This window comes from Colletes gigas, unplaced genomic scaffold (assembly GCF_013123115.1).
Source record: "Colletes gigas isolate AHSC1104 unplaced genomic scaffold, ASM1312311v1 Colletes_gigas_Sc00009, whole genome shotgun sequence".
Classification (NCBI taxonomy): Eukaryota; Metazoa; Arthropoda; class Insecta; order Hymenoptera; family Colletidae; genus Colletes; species Colletes gigas.
This window is the reverse complement of record NW_025106638.1, coordinates 8,687,752-8,711,948: the sequence shown is the minus strand read 5'-3', so window position 1 is coordinate 8,711,948 and position 24,197 is coordinate 8,687,752. Positions and strand designations below refer to the sequence as shown.

The 24,197-nt window shown below is 40.2% G+C and overlaps 1 protein-coding gene across 1 annotated transcript in view; it reads right to left on the bottom strand.

Annotated features, from left to right (window-relative positions):
* LOC122397305 (fringe glycosyltransferase) overlaps nucleotides 1-24,197 on the bottom strand; it is a 113,079-nt gene that overhangs the window by 51,126 nt on the left and 37,756 nt on the right. Inside the window, exon 5 of the mRNA XM_043396415.1 lies at nucleotides 8,669-8,828. Coding sequence (XP_043252350.1) covers nucleotides 8,669-8,828 — 160 coding nt within the window. The remainder of the gene's footprint in view (nucleotides 1-8,668; nucleotides 8,829-24,197) is intronic.

The window sequence follows — 24,197 nt, the reverse complement described above, 5'->3', positions numbered from 1 at the left end:
AGTAACCATTTATTACTTCCTCTTCTAGTTCCAGTTCATTTTTGGGAATGTGAGAAATAAGAACTTGATGTTTGGTGCGATTCCGAAATCGTGAATAAACTTTTAGTTTTCTTAGGCTGTTGTCTACCAACGAAGTGTCAATCTGCGCTAATAGAGGGCATCAAGACAATATGAATATTGAGATTGTTATGGACAAATAGAGAGAACTATACAAACGGCCCTTTTCCGGGCCACATGGTGTGCAAAATCCGATCGAACAACCTCCTCGTGGTGCACACTGGCCAATGCTAATGTCGACGGTGCTTCATGTTTGTACAATGAAAAAAAGAACCATTTTTTACCTGTTTGGCGTTTTTTTATTTTGACTCCTGAAAGGGAGTCAGAGGGTCAGGAGGTCAAGGTGTAATATTTAAGGGCCCACAGGGTAACAACAGTGCTTCTTACACTCAAATACAGTGGCGTGCAAAAGTTCTCGGCCAGATGGTTTTTGCAATTTTTCTTTCAAAAGAAAAGCGTTGAGAAATTTTTATTACTATCATATATAAGGGCAAATTACGTGAAAGGATACTACAAAACAAATCGGCGCTATTTATTTTTCTTAGGTGTTTATTTGCAGAATAAGTAAATTAACGCGTTCAAAAGTTCCCGGCCAGTGTGTTTAATAAAAAAAACAGTTTAGCGATACATTATTTAACATATTACGACTAATATTTCGTAGCCATGCCTTTTGCAGCAATAGCAGCAGCACAGCGACGAGGCATGGATTCAATTAACCGAGTAATCTAGTCGTGTGGTATTTTGTTCCACTCTTCTATTAAATTTTGAAAAAATTGTTTCTTATTAGAACTTCGATGATTTTTCATTCGACGTTTCATCTCTCCCCAAAGATGCTCAATTGGATTTACAGTGACTCGCATTAATATTCGGACACCATGCTGTGTGCGAGATTATTGCTCTATATATTTGTTTACAATAGTGTTATTGAATTGTTTTTTTCGTAATATATTAAAACACTTATCGTAGTTAGTAGAAACATAAACTTTATTTATTTCACACACATAGTTTTTTGCAAAATAAGTGATAAAGTCAAGAATGTCGAAATTTAACATCGCAAAAATATTCGGACAGTGAATAACTTACATAAATTTTATATAAAATATACATATTTTTTGAACAGTATTAATATTTCGTAGGTTGACCTTTTTGTCTTATTACTTCCTGTAATCGTTTGGGCATATTGGATATAATTTTATTTAAATATTCCTGTGTTATACATTTCCATTCTTGTAATAAACGTTCTTTTAATTCTTTTATTGTTTTTATGGGTGTTGTTCGAATTTTACGATCCAATTGATCCCATAAATTCTCAATAGGATTTAAATCTGGCGATTGAGGCGGAGGGTGTAACACTTTAGGACAGGTATATAGTAAGTATTCCTGTACGATTCTCGATTTGTGCTTAGGATCGTTGTCCTGATAAAACTTAAAACTATTGCGTATGTTCATATTAACAGCACTTTTGATTAAATTTTGTTTCAATAAGTCTAAATATTTCATCTTATCTAAAATGCCGTCGATAAAAACTAGTTCACCAACACCTGCAGTTGAAATGCAACCCCACACCATTACACTGCCGCCGCCGTGTTTCACTGTTGCTCTCAAATTTTTTAATTTCAATTCTTCGTTGACTTTACGCCATATCGTTCTTCGTCCATCTGACCCAAAAAGATTAAATTTGCTTTCATCCGCAAATATTACATTATTCCACCATGTTTGGTCTTTAGAAACGTAGTCTTTAGCAAAATTTAATCGTTTCTTACGATTCACTTCGTTTATATATGGTTTTCTTCGTGGAACCCTGCCGTTGTATCCATGGTTTTTTAATACCCGACGCACTGTGTCGGGATGCACTTTCTTTCCAGATTCTTGGAATAATTCGGCAGCTAGTTTTATAGCACTTTCTTTAGGATCATTCTTTATTTTTCTAACAATCTTGCGTTCTTCGCGAGAATCTAATAATTTTGGACGTCCCTTTTGCCGAATTGAATCGATTCGATCTTCATGAATATACCTGTGTACAATATCTGCTACAGTACTCTTGCTTACATTTAGCAATTTGGCTATTTCTCGATATGATTTTCCCTTTTCTTTGTGGTAAATAACCAGTTGTCGAATTTCAAAGGATGTATTTTTGCCTTTTCGTCCCATATTCACTAATAATACGTCTACTATTAACGAAGTCAATAACAGTACTGACTCTTGGATGCACGCTAGACGTTATGTTTACAAACAATGTACACTAGCAAAATAACCGACTGGATCCAACGACTTACTACAGCCAGTAAACTGTTGTGTCCGAATATTTTTGCGATATTAAATTTCGACATTCTTGACTTTATCACTTATTTTGCAAAAAACTATGTGTGTGAAATAAATAAAGTTTATGTTTCTATTAACTACAATAAGTATTTTAATATATTACGAAAAAAACAATTCAATAACACTATTGTAAACAAATATATACAGCAATAATCTCGCACACAGCATGGTGTCCGAATATTAATGCGAGTCACTGTAAGTCGGCAGATTGAGAAGGCCAGTCTAAAACTTGTACTTTATTTGTAGACAACCACCCTTTTACGATTTTAGATGCATGTTTGGGGTCGTTATCATGCTGAAAGATCCAATTTTCAGGCATTTTTCTTTCAGCATATGGTAGCATATGAGTTTCTAAAATCTGTCTATACATGACACCGTTCATAATACCCTCAATTTTTGTAAGAGGACCAAGTCCTTGAGCAGAGAAAGCTCCCCATACTATAATGTTTCTTCCGCCATATTTAACAGTTGGTGTTTGGTACCTGGAATCATTTCTTGTGCCAATTGGACGTCGTACATATTGTCTTCCATCGCTGCCGAATAGATTAAATTTAGATTCGTCCGAAAAAAGAACAGCTTTCCAATTTTCAACAATCCAGTTACAATACTTTTCAGCAAACTTTAATCGGGCTACTTTATTTTTCTTATTGATTAGTGGTTTTTTAACACTAACTCTGCCAAATAGTCCTACATCATGTAGTCGTCTTGATACCGTACATCGACTAATATTAGCAACATTTTCCTCTTGTAGTTCTGCTGCAATATCGCTAGCTGTCTTCTTTGAGTCCGCAACTGATTTACGTTTTATGATCCTATCAATACTTTTGGTGGTCTTTCGGGGCCTTCCACTTCGCGGTCGATCTTTTACGCCATTCCCTGCACGATATCTGTTGATTATATCGTTCATTGTACTTTTCCCGAAAGATAATGTTAAAGCAATTTCGCGAGACGACTTTCCTTTTAACGACAACTCTATCACAATTTTACGTACTTCGACAGATGTGTTTCGAACCATGTTTACGTTTCAGCGACTGATTGTCAACTGAAGTAATAATACTACACAATATTATTTGAATGTAAACACTTACTGACCTTTACAGACCTGAGTCTGTACATAAATCGAAACTGGCCGGGAACTTTTGAACACGTTAATTTACTTATTCTGCAAATAAACACCTAAGAAAAATAAATAGCGCCGATTTGTTTTGTAGTATCCTTTCGCGTAATATGCCCTTATATATGATAGTAATAAAAATTTCTTAACGCTTTTCTTTTGGAAGAAAAATTGCAAAAACCATCTGGCCGGAAACTTTTGCACGCCACTGTATGCTCAAACGTTGTAGTCTAAAATAAGGCGCACTATTATTGACTTTTGGTCCCCCGTATCTCGAAATCTGTTCAATTTACGAGCTTGAGACATGATGAACTACATCATATCAAAAGTTCAGCAAATTTAACCGGGGGCCATTTTCCATAAGATCTGTGCGGGGTCCTTTGCATACGTTGCTATCGACCGTTTCATCGAAATACTACTTTGACATTTTCGCAATAGCATGAATATCGAAGGGAACTTCGTTCGGGAGTGGATGGGATTCGTGCAAAACTCGGTGCCGGAAAGTAATCGCATTATCGCGGCAGACAATGCGTCCCTAAGTCGCGTACAGAGCTCGGGGGTCGGATACGCGACGATCCATTGAAACTTTTCGAGTAATTTCTCCAGACGAGGCAAAGAAAACGACGCGTAAGAAGCTCTGAAAATTGACTATCCGCCGGGAGAGTCGGTCGTATGCATCTCTTGTGAGGAAAATCGCGATTTCACGGTTCGGCTCGAGGAGACCTACCCGTGAAAGCCTATCGGGCATCTGCGGCGAGATAAGAAACCCGTACAGGACGATCCAAAAGTTACGGATCGATCATTTCGACCACATACGGACTTGGAATTTTGTCTCGTTTATCTTTACGATTTTATCAGATCCTCCTGATCGAGCGGAAAAAATTTTAAACTTGTCAAACTCCGCTGCATCCACACCGATTTCGGTAAACTTTTATTTTATCATTATTACCGTATTCAAATATTACTATTGAATAATACATTTTGACAATGTCCTTTTTTACAAACTTATATAGCTAAAGTAGAATACAAAATACTGAATACTTTATTATTTCAACATTTTCAGGTCCGGTGACACCAACGTGGTGCCATTGGCAAGCCGAAGAGAATTTTGAAAATCTTAATTTTAATGTTTTTTTTTTCAATAACCTCGATAAATCACATTTATTTACACGTATCATTGTAATGAATTTTGTGTTTTATATTTATACCTTTTAATGAACGGACATGAAAGTGTTAATAAAATATACTTTTGCGACGTTAGGTTTGTTTCTGTTGGATTTCCTAACCGTCTCACGTTGTTACAAAAATCATCTCCAGTGACGATTGTTTATGTCTGGAGTTTTGGCCATGGGTTCTACGAACTCAATGGTGTTTATTATACAAAGATAAGAGTTCGTCGCTAGGGCGAACTGCGCTTCACTCTCGCCTTTCTTCTGCGGGTGAAGTCACAGTCTTCCAACAGATCTCTTAAGCCGTGTCCCCACTGGGTCGGCAAAGAAATGGCTTTGCCGCGGTGCATAGCAGTGGCACGGCCGTGCCGCCTTGTGCCGCCTTTTGCCGCCTTTTGCCGAACGCTGTGCCGATCGGCAAATGCCGAGCCGTGCCGACCCAGTGGGGACGCAGCTTTAGAGAACAGAACTGAACTCTTAGATATACCTTCTACATATCATTTAATAAAAAGTACATTCGATTAGTAATTATTGTCGTTTCATTCGAATCACACGTCCCATAGCCCTACCTTTTCCAATAGTTTCTTCAAGAATTTCGATTTTTCACGCTTTACTAGGCCGGTTTCTACTTATTCGAGACAGCTCGAGCAGCAAAGGGAAGAAATATACGCCTTTTCCTTATAGCTTTTCTCCCCCCGTGGAATTTAATCGCCCCTCCCCCTCAGCCCGAGGAGAGGCCATGTTCGGTTTAAGCTCGCAGGCTGGAAAATGCAGTTCAAGGGAACGGCTGTTTCCTCGCGGGCGCATAAATTCGATAAAACCAGCAGCCGCCGGCAGTTGCGTAATTCGCATCCTTCCGAGCGCGAGAGAATTTTGAAGTTCTACGGGATCTCCGTCGGCGGTCACCTTTCTAGCATCGTCTTTTAACCCGACGTTTCGAGGGGACGAACTTCTTCCCACCATCGAAAGTTACGCCATTGTTTCCCCTCCACCAACGATAAGCTTTCGTATCGTCGCCGGACCACCTGCGAGGCGCGAGAAATCGAATTTCACGCTGCTAGCTGCCAACCGCGACTAAAAAACGAGGCGCTGCTCGTTGCTGTCCCCGCTGGCCGTCGCTCGAGAGCCGGAAAGGGGAGGTTCCCCTTTGAGACGTTCGAGTCCGCGAAAGAGGAAGAGATACCTAACTTTAAGTATCTCCCAGGATCGTAACTCGTAAACACAGGTGTCCTTAAGTACTTGATCCCGGTAGAAAATACCGTTTTAGAAGAGCTTATATTTACACAATATTTTTAAATTAAAAGTTCAATTCTAACGCAAAATATTTCACGACGAACGGATAGACGAATGGACGTTTAAACGATCGATGGAATATTAGGACGAGTCATAAGTAACTTCCGTTTTTTATCAGACATTTATTTTGCTCTCATTAAATAACAAAATTATATTAATTTATTATGTATTCATCACTATTATCTATAACCTTCTCCTATCTTCCTGGCAGTTTATCAATTCCTTGATGCCTTGATACCTTGATTCCTGCCTGACCTGCTCTTCAGAATTGAAGGTTTTTCCATTCAAAAAGTTTTGTAACGAACAGAAAAGGTGGTAGTCTGTCGGGGCAAGATCCGGGGAGTAAGGTGAATGTGGTAAAACAGACCATCCAAGCTCAAGAATTTTTTCTTGAGTCACCCTTGCTGTATGTGGTCGCGCATTGTCGTGTAAAAGAATGATGTTTTTGCGATTGACGAGTGCAGGACGCTTTTCATGGAGTTTCTCTTGCACTATTTGCAACTGCTGAACGTACCTATCCGCAGTAATTGTTAAATTTGACTTCAACAACTCGTGATGAATTATTGCTTGGCAATCCCACCATAGACACAATAAAATCTTTTTGCCATGGATGTTTGCTTTCGGATCTGGTAGGGATGGTTGATCCTTATCAAGCCACTGTCTTTTGCGGACTATATTGTCATAGGTAACCCATTTTTCATCACCTGTTACAATCCTGTTTAAAAAAGGCTCAATTTTTACCCGTGAGAGCAGACTTGTGGCGATTGACATGCGATCTTCTTTATTCCGTTCACTGAGATTGTGAGGTACCCATACTCCTAACTTGCTGACTTTCCCTAATTTCTCCAGGTGGCGGTTAACAGTTGATTATGATGTATTCAACCTTTCTGCTCTACCTCTTGTTGATTGACGTGGATTTTGCTCCAATATTGCCTTTAAAAGGTTGCCATCAAAGTCGGAAGGATGTCCCACCCTCGGTTCGTCTTTTAAGGTCGTATCTCCAGAACGGAATTTTATAAACCAATTTCTAGCTGCCCGATCAGTTATTAGTACTTCACCATATACGCTGCATATTTTTTGAGCTTTAGCCTTAGCACTATTGCCTTGTTTAAATTGCCAAAGCATTACATGACGAATATGTACTTTTTGATTCTCCATTTCAGAGGTTAAAAAGAACAGTTTAACGTAACGTGCATCACACAAAACAGTTGACAAAAGACTAACTGAAGCCTAGTCTATATAGTGAAAACAAAAAGTTGTTGTCATGGTAACTCATAGCGGGTAGATACGAACAATAGATTCTACTTAGCTGCATCGGAAGTTACTTATGACTCGACCTAATAAATTACTATACAGGGTGTTCGGCCACCCCGGGGAAAATTGTAATTGGAGATTCTAGAGGCCAAAATAAAAAGTTATTAAAACATGAAATTAAAAAATTTTAAATCAGTCACGCAAAAATTATTTTCGATTGCGGGACTCAATTACAATCATTTTTGGTGAATAGACATACCCTCAAATTCCTACGCATTTTCGAGAGAAAAATTCTTTACCGAAAATACAATGTCTGACCCTGACATTCCGATTTCCCTGAAATTTCAAAAAGTTTTAAATCATTCGGGAAAAATTATTTTCGATTGCGGGGGGCAATTACAATCATTTTTGGTGAAAAGACATACCCCCGAAATTCTACGCGTTTTCGAGAAAAAAATTCTTTACCGGAGATATAATGTGTGGCCAGAATGTGCCCTCGAAATTTCATGCGAATCAAATTTCAGTCAAACGATCATAATTCCTATAATAGTGAATGTATTTCATTGAAATTTTTTTGCTGAAGTAAAAAAAAGTTCTAAACAACTATTCCACAGAGCGTCAAACAAATTTGTTAAAAATGAAAAACGAATTTTTAAGAAAAATCGATAGCTAGGCCCCCCTGCTGAAATTTTTCGGCGGAAACAAAAATTTCAAAAATTCTGAAAAAATTATTTTTGGTTTCAGGGGTCAATTACAATCATTTTTGGTCAATACACATATCCTCGAAACCCTACGCACTTTCGAGAAAAAAATTCTTTACCAAAAATATACTGTATGGCCGGAAATGTTTCTATAACTTTTTAACGAAGCCTCAGTCAATAAATTAGTATCCTTGATTTTCATCTTATTTGCGCCTCTAGAATCTCCCATTAAAATTTTTCCCAGGGGTGGCCGAACACCCTGTATATGGCGATATTTACGTTTACACGTCTGTATTATAAATTTTGTATCATTTTAATATTTTCTATTTTGTTTAGCTATATAAGCTTGTTTAACATGAGAAAAGTTTTGGAACATAAGACTTTATTCACACTTTCTTCCGCTGCCTATTCTTTTCTAAATCTTCCCGAGAGCGTGATCGGCTGTCGTCACGCGCCGATCGCCCCACTCTTATCAAGAGTGGTTACCGATCCGTCCGCGAGGCTTAACACTATGTTACACTTGTGAAACGTATTATTGTAATAATAATAATAATATTGATAGGTTACGTAAACGATGCCCCTCTCGATATTTGGATTACTTTATTATTATTGAATAATACATTTTAACGGACAATACTCATGAAAAATATAGTAACAGACACGTAAATTGAAAAATGACGACGTAGATATTCCTTTTGAGTGTGGCTAGTGTCACATTAAAAAGATTACTTTGCGAAACATTTGAAAATAAAACTCACCAGTCGCTTCGAGGGTTCCGGTCCTTGCTTGGTAATGACCAACGGTGCCGGTATCGAGGGCCTACCCAGATACCAATCCTCCCTCGGATTGTAGTTGTCGAGGAGCTTCAGCAGTCGTGGCACGTTCACGTAATTATCATCGTCGAAGTGGCAGAACCATCTGAAACCGACCAGGGGAAGATCGATTTAAATTCTCCGATTCGTATCAACGTTTTCGCGTGGTTATAAAGGTGTACGTTTTGTTAACTAAATATCCATGATGATTACCGTTGAGGTTTTACCGCACAATGTATATTTTGTATGTGTTGCATTACATTTACAAACTGATCTATAATCAAACATTTTGGATCTCAAAATTATGTAAATAGAATGATTACTCATACAAATTTTGTACACACTAAAACTGATTTAATTGAACAATTATTAAAAAGTCGAAAATTATCCTTGCAACGTATCGTAAATTAACTTATTTTGTTAAAGTTTGTAAGCGATAATGTTTGACAACGTAAAATCCACACATGTAGTTCCTTACATATCACATATTTGTACTAAAGGGTTAATTCCCTTTAACAAATGAATAATAATAATAATAATACAAAAAGTGCTCCAGCCGGTGGCAGATTACCTACACTGCTTTATCGACGCAAATGAGATTTACGGTTATAGTTTGTCTTATTAGTCCTAACAATTATCGATCTTGGTACCGATCACTGGATTCTGCAATTAATGTAACGCTACATTCACCGGGTAAACACAAGTTTCGATAAAATTATTCGTCGATGAGCATCGATAAACAAAAGACTAGAAGATAGTCCGCTATTATCGGTCGATAATTGCTTGCTCTGGTCGAACTGCAACGCGGAATGACCGATAAGGAACAACGAGTCTCGAGGGGGGACGAAAGGGGAAAGAAAAATCGTAATCTACGTTATCGTTGGCGGGGCGAAGCTGACATCGAAACGCAATCGCAATGGCGTTTCCTAGAAGGCGATCCGAGGGGAGTCCCTGACAGAGAGCATAAACGGCTGTACCGAGCGGCAGATAGGCGAAATAAAATCTCTCTAACGAACGGTTCCGACGTGCCATTAGCGCTACCGGGTGGCAACGGGTGGTCGATACGTACCTGCCGCGGACTCTGGGCATCGTTAATACAGCTGAATTCCAGCTTAATGGCGTACCCGGGTACGTGGCGAGGCAGAAACGACGCTAAGCTTCGCTTCGTACGCGCGCAAGATCGTATCTTCCGCGCGAACCGGAACACGATACGGTTGTTGCGACAACGCGCGGACCAGCTTCCTCGACAATGCCACTTTTGTTGGCCGGCAATTGGCCGATCACGGTCGAGCACCATGACGGACACCGGTGACCGGCACTTTGACACACACTGCATTCTTAAAACGTTTGTGATAAATAAATCGTAATATTTCTAAACTTTAAAACAACATCGACACCGTTGGAAATAATGTAAAAAAATTATAAGCACGATTACCTACTTAACCTCTTAGTTACAATGCACAGTGGTCTCAAACCGTAAAATCGTGGCCAAAACACCAAAAAATAATTTTTCACTATGGAGGTTTGACCTGTTGGAAACGTCAGTTTAATGATGTCTCTTTAGGGTAGGGAAAATGAAACGAGTCATATTTTTATACCTGGATGGCAATTGCGATCCAAACTTCGGCTTCGTTAGTCAGTCGTTTGTCGAGAGTGTAAGCGTCAGTGCATACCGTAAAGTGAAAAGTGTACAAGTTTTTTTTAGAAGGCATCAATTTCAATTTTGCAAAATAGATGCTGTGTCTGGAAGAAAGTAGAACATTTCTGAGTGCTAACATATTAAAAATTGTTATCCAGTAAGTTTGTAAACCGGTACTTTCATTACTGAAAATAAAATGTAAAATTTCATGCATACATCGTAAACAAGTAAGCAAAAATTTGCATATTCCACAATATCACGCTACAATTCTTTTTCAGGCTTATATTTGATACCTTGACCTTATAGAATTTGCAAGAATTAGCTGCCCGTTTTTGCCCGACTGGTCATACCACCCTATTTTATAATGCAGGGTGGCCACGTTACTAAAACACGCAGTTTTTTCTTGGAAACTGTGGCAGATGTAAGAAATTTTTGAAAATAAATACTCTTGAAATAATCTTGAAATTAATGCATAAATAATTTGTTATTATTAAATATTGTATATTTTTTAGTGAATCAGTCGATTTACTCCATTATTGACTATAAATCTGCATTAAACTAATTAGATGAAAAATTATTTATTTCGAAAATAATTAATAAAATTTGAGAATTTGTAACTAATATATTTTTTCGTATTTGTCATGTAAGAGCACTAGGAGTCAAATAATATGAAGACCCTGCTGCAAACTGTAAATTGAGCCTTATACCTGCCTTTCTTTATGACAGACATGAAACATCTGTGCGGTATTACCTTTCGTTTTCATTTAGATTTTTTACTTATACAGTGTGTTCGCCCACCTCTGGGAAAAATTTGAATGGGAGATTCTAGAGGCCAAAATAAGACGAAAATCAAGAGTATCAATTTCTTGACTGAGGCTTCATTAAAAAGTTAAAAAATTAAATTAAAAAATTTCAAATCATTCTGAAAAAATTATTTTTGTTTGAGGGGCTCAATTACAATCATTTTTGGTGAATACACATACCCCTGAAATCGTATCGACTTTCTAGAAAAAAATTCAATACGGGCGGTACTTTAAATGCTAATAACTTTTTAACGAAGCCTGCATCAACAAATTAGTATTCTTGATTTTCGTTTTATTTTGGCCTCTGGAATCTCCCTTTAAAATTTTTTCCAGGGGTGGCCGAACACCCTATATAGCAAACCAATAAAGCGCGAGCAAAAGATAGCCTACAATGAATAATCTTAAAGCCTTTGCTTTAATTCTTGAAGAGTGTTTTTTAAATATATTGTAATTTATGTATAATTATGTATAATATATTGTAATTTTATTTATTTGCAGGATCTTCCGATAGCGAAATACGTTTTAGTAGAAAAGACATTTATTCCATGGTGAAAGGCTATTTAAATAAACCATTGAGAGCTATTAATCAGCATTTAGAGGAGCAGCTTTTCTAATTATGACTTTTGATTCGTAATCAGCGACCTCGATAACTTTTTAGACAAATTTTTAGCTAAATTGAAGAACTCCTTCATACTTTGGCCAACTTTTCGGGATTTGGGACCACTGTGCGATGAGCCAGTATAGTACAGTGAAAACTCGATAAATGTCACTTCTCCGGGTCCGGTCAGGAACACTTATGGAATAGGAGAATCGTTTTTCAAATTTGATTGTAGTTTGCCGACGTCTCGAACATAGAAAGAGTCAGTAGCTAAAGAAGGAAGAGGGAATGAAAACCGGATTTATCGCTCTAGTTTAAATATCAGTTACACGTTACATTTCTGAAAATATTTCAGTTTGTACAAAATCTGAAATTGTGTGCCAAAACGTGTTCAATTTCGAGTGAAATGTCTCAGTGGAGTTAGGGAAGGGTATTTAATGGCACCTCCAAAACATGTATGTACTCGTATCTTCACAAGGTCAGTGGATAGTACATTTATCGAACAGAGGTAAGTAGCAGAGGTAAGACAGCACAAGAAGGACAACCAAAAAGAGAAAGACTCGCAAGTACAATATTTAATTCAATATTATGCTATCAAATATTGATCGATTTATATCTTGTTTAGTCTCATTTTAATCAGCAAAATCTCTCCCGCATGATAGTAAAATTTTTATTAACAAAAAGTAAAAAATAAAAAACTTTCTTCCATGCAGTTAGTGTGGTCACACTGACAGAGAGGCATTTAAACGAAGGTGACGAAGACAATAAAGATTTTTAAAGAAAGCCGCTACGTCTCCGGTTACACTTCGCCCAGCTGGTTCAAGGGGGATTCCTCCCTCTAGTGGTGGGGATAAAAATGTATCATTTACGGAACAGCTCTTGAGTACATTTATCGAGTTTTCACTGTAGTGGATTTCGCGGATGTCATCTTTTTGAACGATGTGCCATAGTGGTTCACTCTAGTGACTAACTAGCTCACTGTTCGAATTAAGTGATGGTTTTCATATGTTTTGTTTCACATTATTTTTGCCTTCAGAACGTTTTATAACAGTGTTAACAATATACAGACTGAATATACAGTCTTTGGTTTTGATACGCCAGTGTCAGTTCCATTTCAATGTACTCGCACAGAGAACACCATTGTTCCCCTAAGAGGTTAATAATATTAACCTTCATATATCGCATAATTTATATTTTGTTGTTCCTGGCCGCAAAATTCTCGCTGATAAATGAATAATAAATAATAAATAAATAACGACTGAATAATAAATATTTCTACTTTTCACGCGTTATAATTTGAAGAGACGTTAAGGGTAACGTGGAGTGCCTCAGAGGCGTTTGACACGAATATAAAGTCATGAAAAATTTCACACAGCACCGAGGCTATCCGAAACGTTGACTCTATTTTCAAGACGGTGAGGTGGAACCTCGGGGCAACGTGCTTGCAAAATGGCGTAGCTAGATCGATTCGCGTGTACCCATTTTTTTTTTTGTTTGATTTTAACATTGCAACAACGTGTATGTGCGCCCGTTAACGATCGAAATAAAAAGAATAAATTTTCGATATTTTGAAATGCGACGTGAAAGATTTATTTCCTTGGTCAAGCTGTGAGCTTTATAAATTCAGAATAATCCGATACTCCAAGAGTGGAATCGCGAACTTTATAATCGCACGGGTGCCATCAAAATTCATTCCATTATTCATAAATCATAAATTCATTCCGTAATAAGACGATTCATTATCCGATATACAGTAGAGTTCCGATTATCCGACAGGGGGTAGGTGCCTAAATTTTTCGACGAAAAAAAAAATTTCGAATCGTTCTGAAAAAATTATTTTCGATTGCAGAGATCAATTACAATCATTTTTCGTGAATAGACATACCCCCGAATTCTTACGCAAATATAAAATTACCACAGAGTTTATTCTGTTTATAAAATATGCCGCTCGTAACAGACCTCTTTGCGGTCCACGATTCGCTAATGTTTCTCCTGCACTGCGATTCGACCTCGCGAATATACGGGGAAGCCAACTGCTGAAGTCAGGACGCGGAAATTGGAACGAGAAACGCGCCACCAATCTGCATACGTATTCGGTCCAGGGACCGGGCAAACCGGGACGCATGAATCATTTATGCTGAGGACCAAGGCGTCTCCGCGATGAAACTAATTTGAAATTTGCCCTGGAACGAACTTGCCTGACCCGTTCCTCTCTTTCAACCGCCGTGGAAAAATGTTTCGACTCGTGGAAGAGACCCTTCCCGGCCTTCCACGGACCCGGAATGATATTTATTAAGCGCCGGTGTACCGCATTAAACGTTACATTCCGTTGACTCGAGGGGATGGTGAGGGGCGCGTGCTGTACGAAAAAGCGAGGCCGCCGCGTGTAAAATTCGAGCATTCCTTGTACCTGCAATCTGCATATATATTAGGATCAACTCGGGGAACAGCCAAGAAAATAAAGGCGCGAACTCTCTTCTTCCACTTTTTTATGCGCGCCGAGATTGACCCCGAGGATCGAGTTTTTAATGACCCAAACCCGGCGACAGAGCCGGGCATTATTCGAACGAATTCTCTTCTTTGCTATAGATGAGTACAAACACTACTGGAACAGAGGATGGCAACGGTGTGCATTCTAGAAACACGTTTTTAATTAATGTCAAACAGCGTAAATAACAAAAAAAGGAAAAAAGAAAGAAAGGTGCGTGGCGGAGGAATAATGGTGAAACGAATAAAGTCAATTATCTCCAATTAATACAAAATCTAATCTTGATAACTGTACCGGTACCTAGTCCTCCAATATTTTGATAAATGGCCGAACGAAGGATGGACGATAAAATCTAAGGATTTCCGTTTCAGAGAACTAAAGACTGTCTCGAGTGAAATATAACTGATTAAGACCGATGCAGTGTCAGACGAAACGCATCCGTATCCCAATAAATAAATCAATGAAAGATTGGCCCGTAACGAGCGTAGCAGTTCCCGTTTCATTACGCGAGAGGAGAAAAGAGTCCCCCGTTTCGTTCCGAGCTATTTAAGTCGAATTTACTCGCCGCCGGGCGCGATATAATATTTAAGACGCGACGGTTCTTAATTAAAGCCGGTGAAAAAATATACGCATGGCACCGATGCAGCATCGTGCTGCGAGTTTCGACACTTCGGGTCCTTTGATCAGGACGACAGGCGACTCGTAAAATCCGAAATGGCAAGCTTAATTAAATACAACGTCCGAAGAGAAACGGAGCCACCCTCTGAGGGTCGAGCAGCTCGTTCGACGAACGATTAAACGACTTTCACGACCGATCGGAAACCATTAGGCCCGAGCAATTCGGCGATACGGTTGATGCTCGATGATAAATCGATCCCTAAATTTGGATCTACGATTCTCCGTTCGGCGTCGAAGCCCCGTTCGTTAATAACGAGCAGATGGATACTAATGATCGATCCGACGGCGATCGTCTACGACGATGAAGAACGATACCGTCCGATAATTATCTTTACGAATCGATTTATGTGAAAGTAGATTCGGCCGAACGTCGAACGCGCACTAAGTTGATCGATTATTGAAAGTTCGACGGACCGAGAATTCACTGCACTGGGATTCGTGCACTACAAATTAGTTCGTGTTCACCCTTTTGCAAGTCAAGTTTTTCTAACATCTTCTTTACACTAGCTTTATGGTAAAAATATAAACTGATATATAATAATAAACTTATTAGACAAACCGTAGAAAAGAATTTAAACTGTAGTAAACGTAACGAAGAAATACGGTATCGATGACGCGCGTTCGCTGCTTACCGGCTCTGGCCGTTGACGAAACTGAAAACAGTCACGCCACACGGCGTCAGTCTCCTCGACTGTTTCACAGCTATAGTTTCCAATTCTAAGAAACGAACAGGATCGTCTCGGTGCCACCCGATACTCTGAATTACTGTTGCCCTCCAATAACACCAGCAAATCATTGAATGCATACATATTTACTGATTCGGTTTCTCGGGTGGCCGAGGACAGTTGAAAATGAGGACGGTAGAGGGCAGCGACGACCGATGGATGACTTTTCCTTCCCAGTCGTGCAATGCACTGGGCACAATTACGCCGCGTAGATTGTAAAGACCAGTTTAAAGTCGATGAAAAGAAGTCGTAGCTAGTTTTCAGAAGAGAGCCTAGCCTCCTCGGCTCGCGGACTCGAAACGAGCCCTTCGAGCTAGAGTCACTTAAAAAGTACTCGGGTGCACGGAACAAGACGTGCTTGCACACGCGCGTTCCACGACGTAACGAGCCGACAAATTGACATCGAGGCCGGTCGGAGTTAATGCGAGTCGTGGGTGTGCCAGCGCCGTTAATTACCGTGTAAACGGGTTGTCTGCTCGCGCGTGGCTCGAAAACCGGACGCGCAAACTTGACCGAATTATACTTTTTCGTCGACGATGCGCCTCGATGGCCAAAGGTACGCGATCCTTCGAAGGTTTCTCTTCGATCCACGGCCGGTCAACCGCAGAATTCGATCGTGCGTGAATAAACGATCCGCGTGGCTTGGAAAAATAGTTGCGGGCAGCCGTACCAGCCATTCTTCGACACCTAGCAGGTGCCCCGTCCGTCGACCCTGAGATCCTCGCGATGCTTGAGAACCCTGCGTGGCCTCCCCGACCGCTCGCATTACAATTTCAATCGACTCGAATTTGACTCTCACAACGACTCGGACTATTTTTATCGAGCGTTTAAACAGTTTAAATTTTAACCCTTTGGGCATTCAACGTGTGCGTTGTTCAAGGCGAGAAAAAGTTTTCCGCACGCGACTTGTGCTCGCGTAAAAATCGATCGTAGTCAAAGGGTTAAATATCCATTATAAAGTCGACTTTTGATACCTCGGCTCCCGTGAAAGTGTCGAAACTGTTACACATTGTTTCGAGGTTTCTTTGCGAAGCAGCCGGAAATCGAGTTTCACGGCAATCAATCGCATAATGCCCGGTATATCGCCGCCCTTTTTGGGTGGAACCGAACCGTTGAAACTTTCACGATATTTACGACGGCAATTAGCCGATAAATGCCGAAAGTTAAGCGGAATCGGTCGTAAGATAACTACCGTTTTTTCGTTTCCTTAATGACGTCGCTTTAATGACGCTCGAGGTGCGAAAAGAAATAGTGGCACCTGCCTCCAAGGAGTATTTGATTCGTGCCAATTATCCGTAGTGCTTGCGCGGTGACAAGAAATACGCACGCAACGCCGTGTTAAAAACTCGTTCCTCGATTATAATTCTTTCGTAACGGCGATACAACGTCGAAACGTCTTAATGGTTTACCAAATTTACCGAACGGTCCTAAATAATGACCAAATTTTTGGTGACTCGAGCGCACAGAAAATATTCATTCGACGTACCATTCCTTAAGTTTCGATGGACCGTAAGACCATTATTGTTTGCTGGCAATGTCGTGGGAAAGTTATTTTAAAAGAAGGGGAAAGTCCATGGAACGAAAATTTGGAATTTCTTCGTTCAAAATTCAAATGCTATTTTATACATATAAATAGATTAACTAAATAAATTAACTACATAAGAATGTAAGAATCATCGTATCGAATGCAAATTTCTAATTGGCGCGAAGTGTCTCGATGATCAGGGACGTTTACCTTACCGAATCTTCCGCGCTTCAAATTCTCAAAGCACCCAATCTCCCCGCGTTTCGAATTCTCTGTGAGGAGAATTTCCAACGCTTGGAATTTCCAGCCAATTTCCAAGGCAATAATATACCCGGGCACCGAATTTCCCAACGTAGGAATATTTCCCCACAGAAAATTTACAATCTAAGCATAATTTTGTGCGTCATATTTTTTCCGTTGAAAAAATTCTTTCGAATTTTTGAATTTTCAGTACAAATATATTTCTCGCGCTGTTGTATACACAGTATGTCGGAAAAATAACGGAACTTTTTAAATTAAAAGAAGAAAATTAATTATTTTGCCAAAATTATTTTTTTTTATTCAAAACACATCCCTTCTGCATCAATACACCGCTAGGCACGTTTGACTAGTGCCAGCGTAGACTTTTATATATCATTTTGTGGAATCGCATCAATGACTCTTGTCACCGCGCCTTGAACTTGTGTAACACTGTCAAAGAACGTTCCTTTCATTGCCAGTTTGAGTTTTGAGAATAGGAAATAATCACATGGAGATAAGTCCGGTGAATACGGAGGATGTTGGAGCACACAGACCTGTTTTCTCACCAAAAATTCACGAACAGCGACAGTCCTGTGCGATGGTGCATTATCGTGCAACAAAAACCAACTTCCTGGCGCTCGATATTCGGGCCTCACTCGAACGATTTTTTCCCACAAACGTTCCATAACACCCAGATAATATTCACCATTGACATTTTCACCCTGTGGAACGAATTTCCCAAGTACAATACCTTCAGAATCATAAAAACAGATTAATATTGTCTTCTCTCGTGACTTCTGGAATCACAATTTTTTCGATTTCGGAGACTTCCACGTTGCACTTTGGCGCTTTGTTTGTGGATCGTACTTGAAGCACCAAGTCTCGTCTCCAGTCACAATCGATTCCAGAAATGTGCAGTTCGGCCTGGCTGTTTTAATAAGATCCTTGCAATGTTCAACGCGAGCAATCTGTTGGACCTCATTTAATGCGTGAGGAACAAATCGAGCACAGACTTTCCGTTTGTTTAAGTCCTTTGCCAAAATTTCGTGAATCATGTCTTTAATCGTATTTAATACCTCTTAATGCCAACCATCTCACACTTGAAGTCGCATCGTAGGTAATCATTTCACGCACTTTTTCCACCAACTCATCGCGATTTTTCTGTTTTGGCCGGCCTGGCTTTGGGTCATCTTCCAAAGCATCACGACCATCCTGGAATCGTTTATACCATTCGACACACGTGTACGGGATAAACAATCATCGCCATAAACTTTTTTCATCAATTCAAATGTTTCTGTAAAAGTTTTCCCGAGCTTGAAACAAAATTTAATATTTGCTCTTTCTTCCATTGTGTTTCTGGGACGAAGTGACAAAATAATTCCAATAATGATGCTTTTGTTTTGTAGAGGAAATATACAGCTTTCAGGTTACATATTATTTCAATAGATGGCATTAGCAGTTTTCATTAAATTTAAAAAGTTCCGTTATTTTTCCGACATACTGTATATTTAGACGCAATAATATTTTTGGTTACCACTAACAATTTCCAACGGAGGAATATTTTCCTGCAACTATATTCCCGCGCATCAAATTCTTTGGGTCTGAGGCGCCCTCCCCCGAGCGGAATCCGCCTATCGGACAATACCCAGCTGGCTGGAGGAAGTCGAGGTCGCCGCGTGTCGGTGAACAGCCTGCGTGAACAACGGACTTTGCCGCGCGCGAGCACAACCCCCTGGCATGCGACCATGTGTACCGGTTCGCGATAACTTTTCCCGTCCCAGAAGGAGGATCCACGGTCCGTGGGAACCCCCTGTTAACAACGCGTGTCACTGGCCCTTTAAACACACGACCACGGCTTCGAAAGCCTCGCTTCACACGTGCACCGACACGTGCTCGCCTCTTTTTCACTGCCGCGTGCGTAATGTGCAACTACAAACAGGGGCTGAAACTTACAACGGGGGCGCATTGATTGCACCAGTCCCGCTTTTGTGGGAATTGTTCCTCGTTCAATTCCCATCGAGACGACGCACCGTGCAGTCCTCGACTTTTCTGAACGATCGTTGCACGACGAAACGACTTACGGAAAGCGGAGACGGAACGACCATCGGGGTATTTCCTTTGAGGGAGGGGAGCAATAGGAGTATGGGGTCCATCGCTTCCCGTACTCGCCGGCAGAGGGACCATTTCTCTCGCAAGCACTCGACTGACCTTCCATTTGCATATATATTCTCGACCGACTCCCAATATCCCGGTGTCTAAGGCAGGGTTTGCTAGGATGCCTTACCGACTTACACTTCTTACCATCTCTGTCACAGGACCCCCAAAAGTCGATAAAAAAAATATCTACGAACGATTTTCGCGAATTTTTCAAACCCGAAACGAATCCCACGAACCGTCGATGTTCGATAATAAAAATTCGATATACTGGTAATAACACTATTACCAGGTGTTTACCGCGCGCCAGTTTGGCCTGCGGATCGATAACCATTTCGAGTTCAAGAGTGCACGACCCCCGGGGGCTATTAAACGCACGCGATTCGTGGATACAAAGGGAAGAAGTGTTTCATCGAAATACTGTAATATACCCCGAGGTTCGTATAAAAATATAGTCCTTCGGGATATCCTGCGGGGTTATCCCCTCTGTTTCCGGGGGCCAACGACAATTATTCAACCGCTGTGTAATTTATAACCGTTGAGGACGACTTGGATTGCAATGTTAGTCATTTTTAGAATAAATACTTCTCCCACGAGTGGTATCAAATACTGATAATAATGAAAATTTTTGTCTTGTTTCTAAACCGCGTGGTCAAAGAAACAAAAGCAAAAAGCGCGCGCATCGTGGAATATAAGTTCGTCCACTTTCTCCGTCATGTCCGAGGGGGAGAGAGTTTCACGGGACGTTTCACGACGGGGATATTTTTCTCGTATACCGCGATAGAATCGAATACCGACCGGTCCACGGAGATGCACCAGCCACGGGTACGGCGTTTCAGAATAGTTACCGCACCGGGCCCCGGTTTAATAATCAATAATTTCCCCCCGCGGGGCCCCGGGGCTGCACGTGTGCGGACCGTGCCACGATCGTGCCGAGCCCCGACGGGCCTCGAAGAGTTAATTTTGTCTCCCGACGCGCGCCAAACATCGCTTCAGACCGGACAATAATTTCCACGGATCGCGATTCCCTTCGAAAACTCTCCGGCCGGTCTTTATCGTGGTCGTTTTATTTGACAAACAACGCCCGAGGTGTGCACACTTCCTCTCCTGGGAATATCCAGCCGGATTTTCGGAATTTTACGAAGGCGCGAGGCCGATCTTTTTGTATCATCTAATGGGGAGCAAGATGTACGTTGGCCCGGAAACTACGAGCTACGTATAACGAACAAAATATCTATTGCAACACTGCAATTTACTACCAAGAGTTACGTCGCGATTCTATCGATATTAACGTTCGCAAAACGATATTAAAATTTTTATCCTAAAAAGAGAGAACAGTGCCCTAGTTCCAAATGGTGGACAAGAGAAACAACGGTTTGATATTTGTCTACAAACCTAACCTTAAAGACTCGTGGTTTAAAGTAGTCTAGTAAGCCAGGCGAAGACTCGAGGAATCTCCAGCGACAATTAGTATCACTTTAAGAGAGAAGAAGAAAAAGGGAACGAGGCCGAAAGGCGCGCAACATCTTGCAAGCGGCTGTCGATTAGTCACCCGATACAGGTGCGGCCAGCCGAGACCGGAAGTGCCGCTTTATCGGCAGAATCGTGACGAAGGGGATCTCGGTTGTCGCCAGTTTCCCCGACCGAACTATCGACCAACTTCCTCGTCCCTTTCCGTCACGATTACAGCCTTTCGAAACCGAACCGATCGATCGATGCATTATTAAGATCGAACGGTGTCCTGTTACTTCCGGCCTGGCGAGGTACAACAAGCGAACCATAAAATTATGCACAGTTATTCGATAGTTAACGTTCGACCGTGTATCGTAACGAAAAAGTTTTAATCCTCCCGGGTATCGTGATCTTGACGAACAGCATCGTTTACAGAGGCGAACTTGGCGGAGTTCAGCCTCGTAAATTCGCGCTTGGCGGGCCGCGTCCGTCGTAACGCGCGAACAGTTATCGTTCGATCTGGCGCGAGTATCGAAAAGGTCAGGGCTGACGTGTGCCGCGCGCTCGAAAGCGGGCGTGGCGCTCACGATTCGCGGATTAAATCGTGATCCGTGCCGGGAGCACGACCCCTTCGTGTAAAGGCGATCGCTTTTGTACGGCCAACCATCGACGATTATAAATTGTCAGACACTGTCTGGGTTAGTTAGATGGAAATGAAAGGATAGAGAGAGCGTTTCGTCCCGGGTTAGGTTATCCTAGCAGATCCTGCCGAAGACGCCGGGATATTAGAAGTCGGTCGAGGATCGTACATGTGCACTGTGTATATTGGAATTGGGTGAAAAAGCAGTACTCTTTATAAGTAAAAGTGAAACTTTATTATATGGTCCGGAAGGACGTCTTTACTATGTTAAAACTGAACAAGAAGTGAAGCGACGCTTAGATCCCCTAAAGGGAAATCTGGCGTCCACTTAAAACGGAAAAATACCATTGTCGGCATCATGTTTATTTCCCTGGCCCTCGACGACAAAGACAGACCCAGGCCCCTAGGCCCGATGCACAGTATGTCGCGTAAATGGGAATTCAGAGCAAAAATCATAGCTTCTAAACTAGTCAATTTTCGACCTAAGACCTCTTACACTTTTTAAAAGAGAATGCACAAAAATTATATGTCGGAGAAACCGTTTCATTGGTAATGTCTCTAGGGCGACTTGTATTAGGTTCTTTCGGGCGATCAAGCCTCTGTCTCGTTATTCTATGCACTTCTTTTTTTCCTTAAATCTTTCAACTAAATAAACTAATAATTGTTAACTAACACATAAACACTTTAACAACACGAAAGAATGTACAACGTTAACCGATGAGTCCTTGCAGGAATTCTGTTTCTAATTTTCCTGCACGTCCTTTCAGTCTAGAAACCCTTTTAATTCTATTCTTTTCTTTTTCGAATACTTCTTTTTTTAAATGTTCCGGTAACCAGACAACCAACTCGACTACCTTCAAAGGCCACATCCAAACGTCAACGCCAACCAGACGCACGTTTGCGTTACCGATGACATTCTTCGCATCGATTGAATTTAAATATCGATTAGAACCAATATAACTTTATTAACACAACGTGAAGTAACATTCAATTTGAAAACAAAAAAAACTTTTTAATGGATTCCGACATATACATTTTTGTTAAAAAAAAATTGAATCAACCTTGATTTTTTGTTGTATAAAAATTGTTTTGCTAATTTCTACTACTACAGTTTCTTGTCAAGTGATTGCTGTGTAACTTTTGTTGGAAAAGTTTTTTGATTGGCTTAGAGGAAGTGCCTGAAATATCGTAGCGATCATTTCGAGTATATGGGTGTTCGAGAAGAAAATCACAACTTTGCATCTGTCTAACGTTTTTCCTTTATTCCTTTTTAATTAAAATATAAAATAGATACAGATACAATTTCTTATCTTATAAATAAATAAAAGAACATTCTTTATTAAATTAATTCTGATTCTGATTCGGAGCAGGTATCAGTAATTCTCTGTTTCGGGTAAATTCGGGCAGCTAAAATTGGCGTTAAATTAAAGTATAATGTGCCCTAAATTAATATGCAAAAAATCATCCAGGTATTTTTTGGTATTTTTTTTTAAACTCAATTCAAAGTTGATACACATTTAACATAAAAAATTGGGACCAATTGTTAATATTGTAAAAAGATTGTTTAGCAGTTTGGAAGGTACTATAATAGTGTACACAACTTGCAAAAATCAAATTAAAAACACAAATTTTCGATAAATAACACATGTTTAAGAAAATGCACCGAAAATTGCAATAAATTTTTGCCATCATTTTCCACAACAAATTGGTAAATTCAGTAAAAGTTATGGATAGTGTTAAAATCTACGTTCCTTTATTAACATTTTGGGATATAAGAATTTATAAAACATGGACTTTAATTTTTTGACTTTTGTCCATTGCTGGACACACTGTGCGATGGTGCCAATACGGTCTTTGTATGCAGACAATGGACAGTGTTTCTCACTGTTTGATTCAGTTTTGTAAAGGATTATTTATTAATAATCCAACAGTGTAAAAATAAGTTCCCGGAATTTCTCACTTTCAAATCCCGCAGTATATGTATTGAAACAAATTTTTGTGTGTAAGTAGGCAACATTGTATTCAGTTGTTACGCTAAATTTGATCACAATATGACAACCAGTGTGTTCACGGCAGTTATTTACACCAGTCGATCTCGAAGTGAGCTCTGCGATTTTTGCAATGGAAAATACTGTCGAGCAAAGAATTTGCCTTAAATTTTGCGTTTCTAACGAAATTTCTTGAGCCGAAGCGTTAAAAATGTTACAGAAAGCCTATGGTTAGTGGTGTCTATCAAAAACGCAAACAGACGAATGGTATAAGGCATTTAAAGAGGGCCGAGAAGAAGTGCAAGACTTGCCGCGTGCCGGCCGGCCGTCAATGGTTTCGACTGACGAAAACATCGAAAAGATAAAAAAAATGGTCATCGATAATCGTCGCCTGAGTGTTAGAGAGGTGGCTCATGAAGTGGAAATGTCTCACATGTCCGTGTATAACATTTTAACTGAAGTTTTGGGCATGAGACGCGTCGCTGCACGACTTGTTCCGAAGGAGTTGAATTTTCTGCAAAAAGAACATCGAAAAGCAGTTGCTG